Source organism: Chanodichthys erythropterus, chromosome 18 (genome assembly GCF_024489055.1).
Source record: "Chanodichthys erythropterus isolate Z2021 chromosome 18, ASM2448905v1, whole genome shotgun sequence".
NCBI lineage: Eukaryota > Metazoa > Chordata > Actinopteri > Cypriniformes > Xenocyprididae > Chanodichthys > Chanodichthys erythropterus.
This window is the reverse complement of record NC_090238.1, coordinates 30,217,106-30,233,708: the sequence shown is the minus strand read 5'-3', so window position 1 is coordinate 30,233,708 and position 16,603 is coordinate 30,217,106. Positions and strand designations below refer to the sequence as shown.

Here is a 16,603-nt window from a genome sequence, read left to right as displayed (position 1 = left end):
TGTGTCTTTTAAAATACTTTCACTTTCCAGTTCTTTATCAGAAAGTAGCATGATGGAAGCACGTTCCCTTTCGCGCCCCCTGCCGTCGTGGAGGGAGAAAAATCAAGCTCGTTCAGTTTATTTAAATGTATAATCAGACAACATGTGTCCGTGTTTTGTTGCTGCATTAAATATTTGCTTTGTTACAGATGGTATTTTGTATCTAACATTTCTGAAGGACATAATTTTACTGTAACCTTAGGAGTCTGTCGGTGCCCGGCGCTGGTGGGTGGAGATTGTCATCGGTGCAGCTAGAGATCATAATATTTGCCGATTCCAAGGAAATGGAGTGTGTCTTGATCTTTTACAGTTAATGGATGAGTGTTTGAATGATTTCCTCATAGCGGGCCTGATAACACCATGGATCAGATGACAATGGTGAGAAAGAAAAACAATAATGGCGGAAGAGGTTATGCGATACCAGAGTTTGCGTGCAAATGGGAAACAAGCGTCTGATATTTTCTAGTGCATTTATCGATTTAACATGGAATAATCTGCTTGGTTTATTGTTTACAATTAATTTGAATCGCTCTTGAACGCGGAGAACAACAATAACAGAGCGTATACTATGCGCGTTTGGGGTTGCCATAGTAACAACTTGCTGTTGACGTTCAAAAAAGCAGCAACAACAGAAAAAGTCAATGTTTTGATTAGATAAAATGTTATTTTCCTTTATATATATATATATATATATATATATATATATATATATATATATATATATATATATATATATATAAGTTTTTTTTCCCCTTTTGAATTAATTCATGGAAATCAGTGCACCCCATGGCACAAAATTTGTTTACAGTAGTTTTAGTTATACTGTATGTCAATTAACTTTTAGAGGTGTTTTTAAAGGGTTAGTTCACCTAAAAATTAAAATAATGTCATTTATTACTCACCCATGTCTTTCCACACCCGTAAGACCTTCGTTCATCTTCGGAAGTTCGGAACACAAATTAAGATATTTTAGTTGAAATCCGATGGCTCAGTGAGGCCTCCATAGCCAGCAATGACATTTCCTCTCTCAAGATCCATTAATGTACTAAAAACATATTTAAATCAGTTCATGTGAGTACAGTGGTTCAATATTAATATTATAAAGCAACGAGAATATTTTTGTTGAGCCAAAAAAACAAAATAACGACTTATATAGTGATGTCCGATTTCAAAACACTGCTTCATTAAGATTCGGAGCGTTATGAATCAGCATGTCAAATCATGATTCAGATCGCATGTCAAACCGCCAAACTGCTGAAATCACGTGACTTTGGCGCTCCGAACCGCTGATTCGTCACGCTGATTCATTTGTGCTCCGAAGTTTCCTGAAGCAGTGTTTTGAAATCGGCCATTACTAAATAAGATGTTATTTTGTTTTTATAATATTCTCGTCGCTTTATAATATTAATATTGAACCACTGTACTCACATGAACTGCTTTAAATATGTTTTTAGTGCATAAATGGATCTTGAGAGAGGAAATGTCATTGCTCCCTATGCAGGCCTCACGGAGCCATCAGATTTCAACAAAAATATCATAATTTGTGTTCTGAAGATTAACGAAGGTCTTACGGGTGTGGAACGACATGAGGGTGAGTAATAAATGACATTATTTTCATTTTGGGGTGAACTAACCCTTTAATTACAAAATTACAGATATTCATGACTGACAGTTTCATTTATTATTCATTTAGCAGACACTTATTCAAAGCAGCTTACAAATGAGGAGTGATTCATCTTAAAGAGGCAATAAACATGAGAAATGCTCATAATACAAAGTTTCAGACATCGCTCTTTCATCTCCTTTAGTTAAACAAATCAATCAATCCAACTAACAAACTAAATACATATTGTCCACCCAGATCTCTCCCACTTTAGATTTCTCTAGATCTGAAGAGGGAGACAATGTGCACGTTTCAGAAAGTCTGCTGTCCTTCAAAGAGGACAAAAAGAAGTCTGAAATATCTCTTGAGGTGCAGTTGGAGGCTCTGAAGGCCAAACGCAAGCAGCAGCTGGCGAATTTGGAGCTTCAACACCAGGCTGGGCTGGAGAAGAGGGTCCTGCAGAACTCACTGCTCACCAGCAGCACTGAGTGGATACTTAAAACCAATATACTGCAGCAGAGCATCAGCGATCATGATGGCCGAAACTCTGAGAACCGCAAACACCGCAGGTAATTCATATCTTAGATGTGTTAACGATGTTTGTCTTGAAACATACATCTTCCATTATTGTTTTCAGTTCAAAGGTGATTTTGCGGAATTTTACCACAAGTGGAATCAAGCCACCAAGATCTACTGGAACGAATCCTCAGGGAACAGTGACAGAGAGACAGAGGAAGCCTCTCCCCCAAGATTCACAGAAAGCCAAAGAGGAGGCAGAACTGGTTGAGTGTCAGAAACAGTTTCGTGTTGCTCCCGTCCCTGAGCACGTCTCTAAGCCACTTTATAATGACCTCATCCATGAACAAGAGCGCTTGAGGAAGGAAGGTCGTGAGCTGAGGAGAAATTTCCTCTTGACCATGCAGAAGCCCTTCAGGTTCGACAAGAGGGAGGAGAAGAAGCAAGAGAGGCTGAAGGAGGATAAAAGTGAAAAAACACAAGCAGTTTGTATGAGGAAACCTATACCCAAAGCAGTCTCAGACCCCAAGTTTCCTGAACAGTTGAAAGGTGCCATTTTTATGAATATTTTTAAGCAAAATAATGTATAATATAGTATTTTATATTCTCGCACTATGGCTCAAAAGAATATTAGAATGATTTTTGATAGATTATGGAGACTAGAGTAATGATGCTGAAAATTCAGCTTTGCCACCAGAGGAATAAATAACATTTTAAAATATATTAAAATATTAAAGTTATTTTTAATGTTTTTACTTAATGTTTGACCAAGTAAATGCAGAATTCTTCTTTCAAAAAAAAACAAACAAACATTTTAATTATTCCAAACTTTTAACCAGTTTAGTGTATGCATGTACGAAACACCATATGTGACATATTTAATTGATCATACATTTTTAATTTGAGAATGTACATTTAATTTTAATTTAATTAAAATAAGCCATAATGCACTCACCCGTATTTCACCCTAAAACTGTATTGATGTGATGGTGGTTCAGAACAGGAGCAGCAAAGGAAGATTCGCATTCATCTGAGAGCTCAGGAGACTCTGAAAGCTTCCTCAGCACCCATTAAAAGGAAGGAAGCCAGTCCAGATAGCCAAAGCTGCAGTGCTCAGAAGAGCAAAAACAAGATGCTGGGTTACTTGGACCAGAAGCTGTCCTTCAGACCTAAAACTAACGCTGCCGTGCCTGACTTTGACAAGCTCTACCAGGCCTTTCAACAGAAGGCAATGGAGACAGCTGAGAGGAGAGATGTCACTCAGTGTAAACCCTTCCAGCTGCACACATCTGCACTACAGCCACGCCGCAGGAGTCCAGAAAACCCACAGGTTGCTATTTTCATGAGTAGAATTGATTTTAGTGGCTTGATGAACTTTTGAAGATTTCTTTAACATTATTTTTTTTGCAATTTTTTAATACTAGAAATCTACAGTCAAAATGAATCTAAAGAGAAGCAGTTCATTTGGTGGCCTGACATCACTGTCTATGGATACTCTTCCAACATACATAACAGATGCTGCCAGGAAAAGATCCATGGCTGTAAGGTGAGTCTGTTGCTTCTTCAATTTTCACAATTTTATGAATGTCTAAAGTCCAATAAAATCTAAATGTATCATTTTCTTTTATAATCAGTGTTGGGGAAAGTTACTTTTAAAAGTAATGCGTTACATTACTTTTGCGTTACTTTTTCTCACTTGGGATGGGTTTGCTTGTTTGTTTTTTAATAACAACAAAAAAGTTCTAATTTTGGCAAATTAAGGCCCTTTCACACCAAAAGTGAAATGAATAAGCCTCAGGCTGAAGGAAATGCATATTGCACCTTTATTGCACCTCAGGCTGAAGGAAATGCACCTTTCAGCTGTGCTGCCATTCTGGATTAAAGAAGAATAGGATACAGGAGAAGGAAGTTCAACACTCTTATTTGTAAATATAATCTAAAGTCACTTTTGATTATTAGTATGGTTGAATTAGATCATTGAAGGTCAGCAGCAAATACATTGGATAATAAAGTGAGATTAAATACATAAAGTATATTTGTGTAATTTAATATAGTTAATTATTACAGGTTTGTGTGTAATTCTGAGACTGAATTTCTCTGTTTTTATTCATTTTGAGGAATATTGCATTCAGTCTAGAGCTACAATACCCATCATGCTCACACAGCGCACACAACAACTCTGCACTTTATTTCTCTCAACATGGGGACAGGAGAGCTGTCAGTCAATAAATGTGAAAAAGTAACTTGCGTTACTTATTTGAAAAAGTAGCTCAGATATTTTGCTGTAAATTATAAGAGGATGCGTTACTTTACTAGTTACTTGAAAAAGTAATCTGATTACATAACTTGTTACTTGTAATGCATTACCCCCAACAGTTTATAATACACAATTATGGTCTTTTTTTCTTTACACAGTTCATAAATTTACTATATTTCAAAGAAAGATAATTGAAAATTTCTTTATCAAATCTTATTCCACCCCTATACAATTTTCCTTTTAAACTTATGCCACCTTGTCTGCACAGGCTGTTGGTTAATGTTAATGCAAACAGCTATTTAAACATTGTTTTAGGCTAGTGTTATGTTTTACAAATTAAATTAAATCAAATTAAAAACATGTTAATGTAAAACAATTTATGGCAATAATTGATAAAGCAATAAACAAAAATACAATTTTTAAAGCAATAAACAATAATAAAATATTTTAAATAATGTGAAATTTGAAAAATATGTAGATTTGGAATATATTCGGAAATATTTCATAATACAGAAATAAAATGTGATCACTTTAAAGTTATTTTTTGTATTTTGTACCATGTTTGCACCATATTTCGGCGTGTTATATGACTATTATTTAGTGAATTTATTTTTGACGTGTGACGTATTTTTCATAATGAACAAATGTATATGTTATTTATTTATGCACCTATGATTTTATTCATTCCATTAATATGAAGTGTTGATTTATATAAAGTGCCTCATTATGCTTTTTGGAATATTACCTTTCATGTAGTGTGTAATATAGATGTTTGAGGTCAGCAAAGTTTCAGAAATCAAAGTGGACGATAAATGTATTGTCCCCTAAAAGAAAGGACCGATTCTGAACTGCCTGAAACGAGTCGTCAGTAATTCCAGTCTTACTTCCTGCATGACCTATGATCAGCCTATGATCTTCATTGGCTGTCCAAAACAAACTGTCTACTTTGACCCACCCTCAAACACTGTAGTTGTAGCTGAGACCTGGAAGAGTTTGGTTCATGTTTTAGACATGTTGAAAAGAAAATAATGACATTTAAAAAAGTGATGTTTAATCTGCCTGTCATACAGGAGATCTCTGGAGCTGAAGGACCTCAAAGAGCAGGAGAACGCAGAGTGGATGAAGCAGCACAGAATCAAATCTCAAGCTATGAGCAGGGCAGTGGCAATGAGAGCCAAAGCAATGGACCCCCATAAGAGTCTTAAAGAGGTCTACCAGGAGAAACTCAAACAGCATCGGTGAGCACTTTGGCCTGTTTCCACCTGGTATTAAGATGCGTTTTGGTCGATCAGATCACAAGAGGATGATGCAAAATACAGGAGTAAATGGGGTCTAAAATGTTTTGACCTGAGTTCGAGGTGTAGACGAGGTTGAAAGTGTTTGAATAGCCACTAAAGACCACCTACTCTCACAATAAACATTATGGGAAGCACGCTAGCCAAATGGGATTAAAACTTTGCCGGCTGAAGCCATAAGTTTGGTTTGAAGATGGAAAACGTACTAAGCACAATGTTCTCTAAACATTTCTTTTTTCTAACATGCACTTATCGTGTTCAGCACAGTCTCGCGGCTGTCAGAACATGAACGAAAGCGGATGCTGTCTGATTGTTTTCCCGTAGTCTCCAGTCACATTCATATGCAAATTGTGTATGGTTACTTCGCCTATTAAATCAAAACTTAGCCCGTCTATAGATTCTCCCCTCCAATCTATAGACAAAAGAGATGGATTAAAACACCAGGTATATGTGTCTCTCTCATCCACTTGTGAGCTGATCGACCAAAACACATCTTAATACCAGGTGTAAACAGGGCCTTTTGGGAAAAAAAGTCAGAGGACTTTAATGAATGAACAAGCCATCAGGAATGTAATAACTGATTATGGGTCCTTGTGAATGTAGGCAAGCTGATCTGGAGAGAATGAAAGATTATCAAAAAGAGCTGAAGGAAATCAAATCACGTGTGACAGCTCGCCCGTACCTCTTTGAGCAGGTGTCGCAGGTACACTACTTGAAATTCAAATATATTCTTTTCAAAATAATTCAACATATTTCAATGATTATACCATATGCATATACCTAATGCTTTCAGGAAAATGCCAAGAATAATGTTGAACGCAGATATAAGAATACTTTGGAACAAGCAGGTTTGGATGAAAATTTCGTGAGATCAAAGGGAGAATCAAGTAAGGCCAACCATGTGGACAATGACTCTGTGAATGAGGATCATTACAGCACTGAAAGCGAAACCCAGAAGAGGTATGGACACACATGAATGGTGGGGGTTTAAAATAAGTGTATTTTTTTGCAGTGAATATGTGTTATTATTATCACAGAGCAGAACAAATCTGTTCAGTGCAAAGATTTAACAGTGTGTTGAAGTATTTATCCTAGTTTTTATGAAAGGTTTCCTCTTTTGTGGCCCATACCATTCAAAATAAAATCATTTTGCTCAATGGAAATACAGTAGATGTGGTTTTGACATATGAAAAGATCTATTTATCATAGATCTTTCTTTTATGTCATCCATGAATAAGCTTTATTGTCATTGGCATAGTGAAAAAGTAACCATGCAAATATTATGATGTAGCGGTCATATGGATTCACGGTGTTCTACTATCGTATTTACAGTGCAGGAAGTGGGGAAAACAGTGTCACAAATGAGGAGGAAAAAGAAGGGAATGTGGAAACCAAAGAGGAAGACTTGTGCTGACAGAAGGCATGTTCCATCAATATTCCATATGTGCAAGGGAGACTGTGGTCAGACAACAAATCACGGGCAGATCATTTCAGTTTTGAAATATTGTGTTGTGTGTGTATATTTTTTAACTTGATTGTAGATTTTTTTTATACATACTGTGCTAGTGAAGCAGTGTGGGTCTTTAAACAGCTGAGCCCTCTTGTTTTTTTTTTTGTTTTTACAATACAGAGGGAATTATGAATGTTCAAGAAATTCCATATGGGTGTCATAACATTTTTTAATAAAACAGAAATCAAAAGCAAGTTTAATTTTATGATTCTTAGTATGTTCGGGGGCTACGACCCAACAAAGAAAGAAAAAAACCCTTGGCAACCATATTAAAAGCAGTATATTTGCTTGAGTTCTACTTACTGCACATTAAATCCTCTTATAAACCACAGAAACAGCTCTTGGGTCTGGTGTTGGGCTCCCTCAAGGTTTGCAAATGGTAAATTGGGGAAGCCTTGTCTTAGCAAAAACACATCTTCCACCTGGAGTCTGTCAAATGCGGCTTTGAACGTCTGCTATAATTATAACCTATAACTGTCACAGAGGATAGCTTTATTCATGAAACTCCATTTGAATAAATATACAAATAACATTCTATGACAACTCTTTAGCACAAGGCCCATCTGAAATTCTCATTCCTGAAGTCAGGCTATTTTGAGAGTCAGCACTGGTCGAGTAAACAGTTCTGCGTATTTATTCACTATTGGAAAAAGAGTTTGTTCTAGTGCATTTGGCCACATCAACAGCTTTTTACTCCAGCTGCCCTTCATAGGGAAAATTTCTTCAGTCCTAGATGGATTTTTAGTGTTTTTTTTTTTTTTTTTAAGGAATTAAAGGAATTTTTGTTTCTGTGTATAGTGATGGAAAGTTTATTAATTTTAAAGATTTTAAGGCATGATAATCTTAAAGGGGACTTATTATGCCCCTTTTTACAAGATGTAATATAAGTCTCTGGTGTCCCCAGAATGTGTCTGTGAAGTTTCAGTTCAAAATACCTCACAGATCATTTATTATAGCTTGACAAATTTGCTCCTATTTGTGTGCGAGTAAAAGCACACCATTTTTGTTTGTGTCCCTTTAAATGCAAATGAGCTGCTGCTCCTGGCCCTCTTTCCAAAAGAGGGTGGGACTTTAACAGCTCGCGCTTCAGTTGCTCAACAACAACAAAGCTGGAGAATCTCATGCAGCCAAAATGATGATTGTCAGTGACGGTGTTACTTTAAAGAAAGAAAAAAAATTTTTTTTTTTTTTTGATAAATCTACAACTTGGAAAGTGTAAGTTAGTATAGTTTGCAAGAACACAATTATAAACAGCAAGTACATAAATTCAGAAAATTTTGACTAAACCACTCAATTCATATGGATTTTAAGTTTTATTATTTCTTTATGAACGTTTTGAAGTGTCAAAATTTTAGTTGCATAGCTGTCTATGAGGGACATTTATGGGTGAACTAACCCTTAAAATGTGTAAATTTACAGTTGACCGGCAAACTCAAGTGTCCATCCTGTTTCATGCACACACTGAAACTGACACATCAGTCAAGTCACTTAGGGAGGACAGAATGCTGCATTTGACGGACAGCTTCTATCTTGAGCTTTAAGTGTCAGGTAACTGAAAGTTCAAGTGCTCCTGCGAGGTCGCCATGGCAACTGTGCTCTCTCTTGTGCTTTGGGTCTTGCTGTCAAAACTGAATGTCCCTTACATTGACAACACCTTAGATATTGCTCTGAATCAGGTGGGACATAATGTGAAAATTGTTTAGGGAATCCCTGAAAAACATTTGTTCACCTGTTCATGTGACCATGAAGAAAATATAATAATAAAAAAATCAAACATGGATTGACTAATGTTTCTTAATAAGCATAAGAACTAGTCTCTATCTTTTAAATGTTTTTGAAAGTATCTTATGCTCACCAAGTCAGCATTTATTAAAAAATAATTTAATAATATTACGATTTAAAAGAATGGTTCTCTATTTTAATATATTTTAAAATGTACTTTATTCCTGTGATGCAAAGCTGAATTTTCAGCATCATTTCTCCAGTCTTCCTTCAATCATTCAAATAACATTTTTTAATTACAGAATAGAAAATATAGAAAGCTCAAATAGAAAGTTCAAAAGAACACCATTTATTTAAAATAGATTTTTTTTGTGACATTTTAAATGTATTTACTGCCATTTTTGATGAATGCATCCTTTCTAAATAAAATTATTAATTTCTTAAGACAATAAAATCTTACTGACTTTTGAACGGTAGTGAGTGTTCAGCAAAGACAATCATTTTTTCAAAGTGAAGGGCTCTATGGAGAAAAGTTAATGATGTTACACTGTAGATAGGCTAAGGCTATAGATGCATTTTCAGATGGTTTGGATTCTGTAGCACATAGATGGTTTTCTAAAGAACTAGAGAGAACTTTCTCTTGGTTCTCTGATGGCCGAAGCTGTACAATTTTTATTTAAATAAGAGATGCTTCTAAGTAGAGATGCACCTGTATGTATGTATTATACAATAATCGGAATCAGCCGATAAAAGCAATTATTTTCACTATAGGCCATCTGCCGACTGTTTAAAACCAGCCGATGATCAGGGCTGATTATATCATCAATCAAAAGGTGGCGGAAAAACATGTTCAAGCTGCAACTCATACTTTATATGAAGAAAATCTCTCTTGTGTTGAATTTAGGGCAAGTTAACATAACAATAACGCATTAACAGTTAAAAAACAGTGACGTTAAAGCAAGTCGCAGCTTTCAAATTTTGTCCATTTTATCATGAAATTCAAACAATAAATGACTTTGACGCTCTTAAATGTGACTTGACAGATCACTGCAGTGCAGCACGAAGCACAAGTCTTTTCTTCCACTTTAACACAAGTTATAGCTCAAAAAACATACATGAACATCAGAAGGTATGTTGAAAGATAGAGTATAACTTACAGTACAACTTATCTCATGTAATTGCTTAATCAGTGTTTCAACCGTAAAAAGACATCAATAAAACAGCTTGTGAACAATAATGTTGCATTTACCTAACTAAAGTTATCCAATGTTCACAGTTCATTAGCTATAAATAAACACAAGAGAGGAGCTTATTTACTGTTAATTATATATGTATGTTTAAATATATTTGCCAAGATGACAAGTGTGTATGAGTTGCATACAAGCATTTTTTAGTGTAATTATTATATCTGAAAATAAATAGCAGTTGAATATAATAGCTCTGTTGTTAATTTTAACCTCTAATATTATAGTAATATACCTAATTAGAGGGTTCTCTGTATAGTTTAAGCATTTCAGAGAATTTTTTTCCTTAAGAAAAACAAACTATCAGTAGCGGCAGATATCATTCTGAATCGGTATCTGTGGAGAAATTTAGTATTGGTGTATCTCTACTTCTAAGCACAAAGAATGCAGCAATGCAGTTGATTTAACTGATTGTGTGCAAAAATACCACCTTATGCAAGGCTCGTTTATTTAAAAATATTTATTTCTTTACAGTTATTCGAAAACAAAAGTACTTTGAATCTTTATCTTCTTTCACTCATCTATGAAGCAGTAAATTCACATTAGTTCTCTTTATTTTTATAATAGATGCATACGGAATGCATGAAGGTGTTGATATTTTGTTGAAGGCCAGACTCTCACCTGTAGGAGGAGCTATGGCTCGTAACATGTGCTATTAAAGCAATGGAGATCAGAGATGTTTCCATTCTGTCCTTATTTACTGTCCATATGTGCCCAAAATCACAGGCATGAGTATTTGGGACAGTAACAGTGTGATCGAATAAAGAAACATCTATGTGTTTTTTTGTTTGTTTGTTTTTTGGAAAATTCAGAAGATTGCCAATAAGGTTTCTTTATCTTAGTTTAAATGCACATCAAACAGCATCTATGAGGTTACATGCAGAGAGGGGAGAGGGAGCAGATAGAAGGAGAGATAGAGAAAGTGAGTGAGTGTTTGCATGTGTGTGAGAGAGCGGGGGGAGCAAAGAGGAAAAGAGAGAGAGAGAGAGAGTGAGACAAAGAAAGAGAGAGAAAGAGAGAGAGCAAACACAAGGATAGCAGGCTTGACATATACATATTCGCAGTGAACAAACAGACATCCTAATGCCAGAGAAAGACAGACGAAGCCAGTGAGAGAAGAAGGTCACCTCTAGAGCAGTGAAAGAACGGTACGTCAGCTGCACACACTGTTTATTGTGACCATAAAGTCAGGGCTAAGTTAGGTTTCTTCTCTTCTAGATGTTGAGTGCAAGAAGCATTTGTCAGAAAGCGTTGGCAGTAAAATTGATTGCAATGCATTGCAAACAGATTGTAAAATAAATGTATTTGAAAGGCTTTTTGATTCTATAGTCCCTCATGCACGCTCCTCTGATAAGTCTTATTTGTCCTTGGCGAATGATATCTGCAAATATTGGCACTTCACAGGGGGGTCATACCTGAAGACTGAACTCTGGAAGTCTGGAAATGGGAATTCAGGAGGTCCTGCTTTAAACTGAAGAACACATTTTGATGCCACAACATTGAAAAACGACCAGGGATCACAGCATTACTGAGGGTCACAATGGAGAAACTCTCTGAAAAAGATAAAGGTCTGATCCGGGACAGCTGGGAGAGTCTGGGGAAGAACAAGGTGCCACATGGAATTGTTATGTTCACGAGGTAATGTATTCAAACTCTTTTGCAGTCAGGGATAATGCTATTCCAATTAGTCTGCATGTTTATTTAGATAGTTGCAAACAGAGCTGTGCATCTGGCGTACATCTACAGTACAGTGTATTTTTGAGAGCATTTGTCAATAATAATAATACAATTCATTTAAATAATTTTTAAAATGATTAAATGTTTTGTTTTTTATGTAAATAAAGCACTTAAATACAGTACAGTAATTGGCAATCAAAATGGAGGATTGATGCTTTCCATAACTCAAAAGATTGTACTCATCATGAAGGTAACATCTCTTTAAATCCATCAAAAATTCCCCATCAGTCTCCCGCTGTCTGTTCCTCTAACCGCAGCTCAGTAAGAGGCTTGACTTGTTGCTTGGCGACAGGGAGCAGCAAGATCATTTTCACCAGAATCACCTTCTCTGAGGAAAGATGCTACCAAGTATCACTTTCCTGAGCATTCCTCTTCAAACTCAGCATAAAGACTAAAAAAGACTTTCTTTGGGGAAAGCTACAAAGGAAAAAAGGATACACATTTTTCTGTTTTCTATTATTCAAGGTTAAATGACTTTTATTACCTAATTTAATTTCCCTTCTTGTTAAGGAAATGTGAAGTAAACAATTGTGGTTGAACATGATTTCACCAAGTACAACATCCTCTTTGTTGATCCGGGAACAACATTCCAATCAGTCAGATTTGAGGGACAAGTTTACAGTTTATGTCAAGTTTTGGCTTACAACCAGGGTTAGGTTCTTCTACATCAGTATTATTCACCTATCCTATATTTTAGGGATAAGTTATGGTATGTTTAGGTTTAGGTGAAGAGAAGGATTTCAGACAGAAATGTTGTTCTATATGTTGATCCAGGAACATGTCTTGGCAAAATCACGGTGACCATCAGTGTACTGCTTTGTAGTGCTGACTAATTAAGCTTATCATTTCTTGATAGGTTATTTGAGCTGGATCCAGCACTACTTACACTCTTCAGCTACAGCACAAACTGTGGGGTTGCACCTGAATGCCTGTCCAGCCCAGAGTTCCTCGAGCATGTCACCAAGGTGAGCTCAAAGGTCAAATCTGTAACAATTATTACAGTAAAAGTGCAGGAAGCTACTTTTGGGCCATTTCTAATTATGCGTTCTTATGCAATCTTGTGTCCTTGTGTTCTCGTACTTGCCGAAGTTCAATTCCAATACTCAAAGAATGCAAGTACTGAGGATGTATGAAATGACCTGGATGTGTTCTTGATATTGAGGATGCAATGAATGTAGACTTGAGAGAATCAAACCGTTGAAACTCCCTGAAGTCTCTGTGGGTGGATAATGTATGGAAGGCTGTGTATGTTTAAATCTTCTCTTGTTCTACCTCTAAACAAGAGATTCCCACTACAAAAACGCAAACATGTGATGGCTCATGAAAGTAAACATTTGTCGTTTTGTTTAACATCATTTTAATAAAGTGATAAAGAGATGGAAAAAGCCTGCAATACATTTTATTGGCATATTACCACAGGACCACAGCACACCTCAGAAAGATGCATTCAGTGTCATCATGTCCTTCCGAGCTCTTTCAAGGTAGCCTGGAAAGACTTGTCTCCATGCAAACACAAGTCCATTCTTTGCATTCTGATCGAATTGAGAAAAGGCCTTGGTGCGGCGTCATTACTAAAGTAGAGATGCTAGGCCGGCAACTAAGAGGTTGTTGGTTTAGTCCTCAAGGAGCAAGGGTTTTGTCAAGATGGATAGATTAATCCTGCACTTTTAAAAGTTTCAGTAGAATGAGGGATACCATTCAGACATTAAAGGATTAGTTCACTTTGAAATGAAAATTAGCCCAAGCTTTACTCACCCTCAAGCTATCCAAGGTGTAGGACTATCTTCTTTCTGATGAACATAATCACAGAAATATTAATAAATATCCTGAATATGAGCATCCGAGCTTCATAAATATATGCTCCACACAGCCTGGGCAGAGCCTTCTGAAGCCAAGTGATGCATTTGTGTAAAAAAAAAAAAAATATTATGAAGTCAAATATGTAGCTTCCACCAAACCGCCTTCTGAATTGAAGTTACGAAGAAAGTGTAAACTGGCATCGTGCCAGTTACACTTTTTTCTTAAGTTGAATAGGGAAGGCTTAGGATGTAGCGTAACCTATGAGAACTGCGAGAGTTTTACACTTTCTGCGCACAATGAATACAAAAGGCGGCTCGTGCGGAAGCTAGATATTTTATTTCATAACTTGTTAAATATGGATTTTATTTTTACACAAACACATCACTTTGCTTCAGAAGGCCTTTATTAACCCCCCGAGCTGTGTGGAGCACGTTTATGGATGGAAGCACTTTCTTCAGCTCATACTCATTGATCCCTATCACAGCCATTATAAAGCTCAGATCCGTCAGAATATTTATTAATATTTCTGCGATTATGTTCATCAGAAAGAAGAAAGTCATATACACCTAGAATGGCTTGAGGGTGAGTAAAGCTTGGGCTAATTTTCATTTCAAAGTGAACTAATCCTTTAACTGGTGCCCTTCAGGGGTATTGTCCCTGTAATAAATTCAAGGTGCCACCATATTGGGTTGCAGCAACAAATTCCTTGATATGTTTGGTTGTTGTTTATTGTACCATAGAGCCTCATTGGTCATTCAGGACCAGGGTGTCTGATGCTGCTCTTGGAGGGCCTCCTTCCTGCAGGGTTTATCTTCAACCCCAAATAAACACACCTGAACTAGCTAATCATGATCTTCAGGATTACTTGAGACATCCAAGCAGGTGTATTGGAACAGGTGGAAGCTAAACTCTGCAGGAAGATGACCTTCCAGGATTGGACTCGACTGATTTAGGCAAATGAATACTCCTATAATGTAAATTTTTATACCAATTTTGGCCCAACTCCTGAGTTTACAGAAATGTTAAACCCAGCTCAAGAGTGGTTGTATATCTGTCCAGGTCATGTTAGTGATCGATGCAGCTGTGAGCCATCTTGATGATCTTCATACATTGGAGGAATTCTTGTTGAACCTGGGCAGGAAGCACCAGGCAGTTGGGGTGAAGACCCAGTCCTTTGCTGTGAGTACACTGCAAGGTCTAGTCATCACTTACTAGATGACATAAATTACATATTGCAGCCGTAACACTCAAACGTCAAAAATGGCAATGAGATTGACAGTGATCTTCAGGAGTGTCATTGTGATTTTTCAGACCACTGGTTGATTGATTGGATTCTTTCATGTGTTCATTAGGTGGTTGGAGAGTCCCTGCTCTATATGCTTCAGTCCAGCCTAGGTCCAGCCTACACAACACCACTGCGCCAGGCCTGGCTCAATATGTACAGCATTGTGGTATCAGCCATGACCAGAGGCTGGGCCAAGAATGGTGAACATAAATCCAACTGAGAAGGAGGTAGATGTGAGATTCACACTGGAAAACCCAGTTGCTATGGAGGTCACCAGATGTATCTTCTCAAAAATCTTTTCAAAGAGTGAGGGGCTTGGATGTGGGACCACCAAATGGGAAAATAAGTTCAGCTGAGTTGTGTTTTGGCTCCCTGAACAGTCCTAACTTTGGTAGCTTGGTCTAACTGTAGACTGAGATTGTAGTTAGAGATAACGAAGCCTATAAGGTTGAAGTATGCTTTTCAAGAGTCCAGGACATAGATAGCTTATGGTTGAAACTTCAAAAGCAAAAGTGGCTTTGTACATATAGTAATCACTAAATGTATTTCCTCAAACTATCTTAAATGACTGTCTTGATGTATTGGTGTTTCATGTGAGCGTAAAACAGAGGTTTGACTATGCACATGTGAGCTTGGTCAACTTGGAAAAAGTTGTTTTATTCTGTCACCTCTTGGAATCAATTTAGATAAAGGCCTTTAGAGCCACTACAATTTCATTTTAACCTTAAATTACACTGAATTAATTGTATAATCTTGCCTGTGCTGTGTTAGTTTAAGTTTTGTGATGTTCAGTAAATTATCTGAGCATGAACATAGTAGTATTTGGCAATATGGTCCAAATTATAGTGTCAAAGCCAATAAGCAATCAGTAGCCATAATGTTTTGATGCCATCCAAATGTTCATGTGAAATTTTGTTTGCCACATTCTTCAACCATTATCAGTATTTCTGGCGATGAAAGTAAATGACGAGAACTGTTACATCCGAAATAGCTTTTGGAATTTTTTAGACTGTTAATTTATGAACCTGTGCCATGTCATAAGTTTACATTTCCATTGTATGGGATTATAATCTAAGCGCTCTACTCCAAGGCTTACTTACGAAAGACTTGTGTAGACTGTTACTTAACATAAAGTGACTGTTATATCATAGAAACCAGATGATTTGCTCACTTATTTACAATTGTAGATAGTCAAAAAGTGTTTATGCTAAACGATCCATTCCAGTGGGCATTGGCTATATATAAGAATTTATATTTCAAATTTAGTTTTTCAGAGTTTGTGTTCGCAAACTTTCTGAATATGTTTTAAAAAATAGTAAATTGCATTAGTTGGCTTATTACAACCTTGTAAATTAAGAACATAGACACTCTTATCTAAGATAAGAATATTTGTTGCCATAATTATGAGCTATAGAAAAACGTTAAAAGCGATGATAACCGTTTTGCTGCTATCATTAAAACATTAAATAGCTTTGTAGAAACAGTGTCCTCTTTATATGAGAGATATTTCTACATTTAAATGGTTCAGGCCAAGTATTTCAAAGTGCGTACAACTGTCACAGATATTGAAACTGCTGGTTCATTTTTACATGTTA

General features: G+C 36.4%; 2 protein-coding genes across 2 annotated transcripts; both read left to right on the top strand.

The window, feature by feature from the left end:
• Positions 1-29: 29 nt before the first annotated feature.
• Positions 30-7,680, top strand: fam161b (FAM161 centrosomal protein B). The gene is made up of 9 exons (XM_067367411.1): positions 30-417; positions 1,901-2,211; positions 2,280-2,707; positions 3,157-3,488; positions 3,583-3,704; positions 5,486-5,653; positions 6,314-6,413; positions 6,504-6,670; positions 7,043-7,680. Exons 1-9 carry the CDS (start codon positions 400-402, stop codon positions 7,122-7,124), a joined length of 1,728 nt encoding a protein of 575 aa, XP_067223512.1. The 5' UTR covers positions 30-399; the 3' UTR covers positions 7,125-7,680.
• Positions 7,681-11,726: 4,046 nt separating this feature from the next.
• ngb (neuroglobin) lies at positions 11,727-15,228 on the top strand. Its single transcript, XM_067368143.1, has 4 exons — positions 11,727-11,824; positions 12,780-12,888; positions 14,783-14,902; positions 15,076-15,228. The coding sequence occupies exons 1-4, from the start codon at positions 11,727-11,729 to the stop codon at positions 15,226-15,228; spliced, it is 480 nt and encodes a 159-aa protein (XP_067224244.1).
• Positions 15,229-16,603: the final 1,375 nt, after the last annotated feature.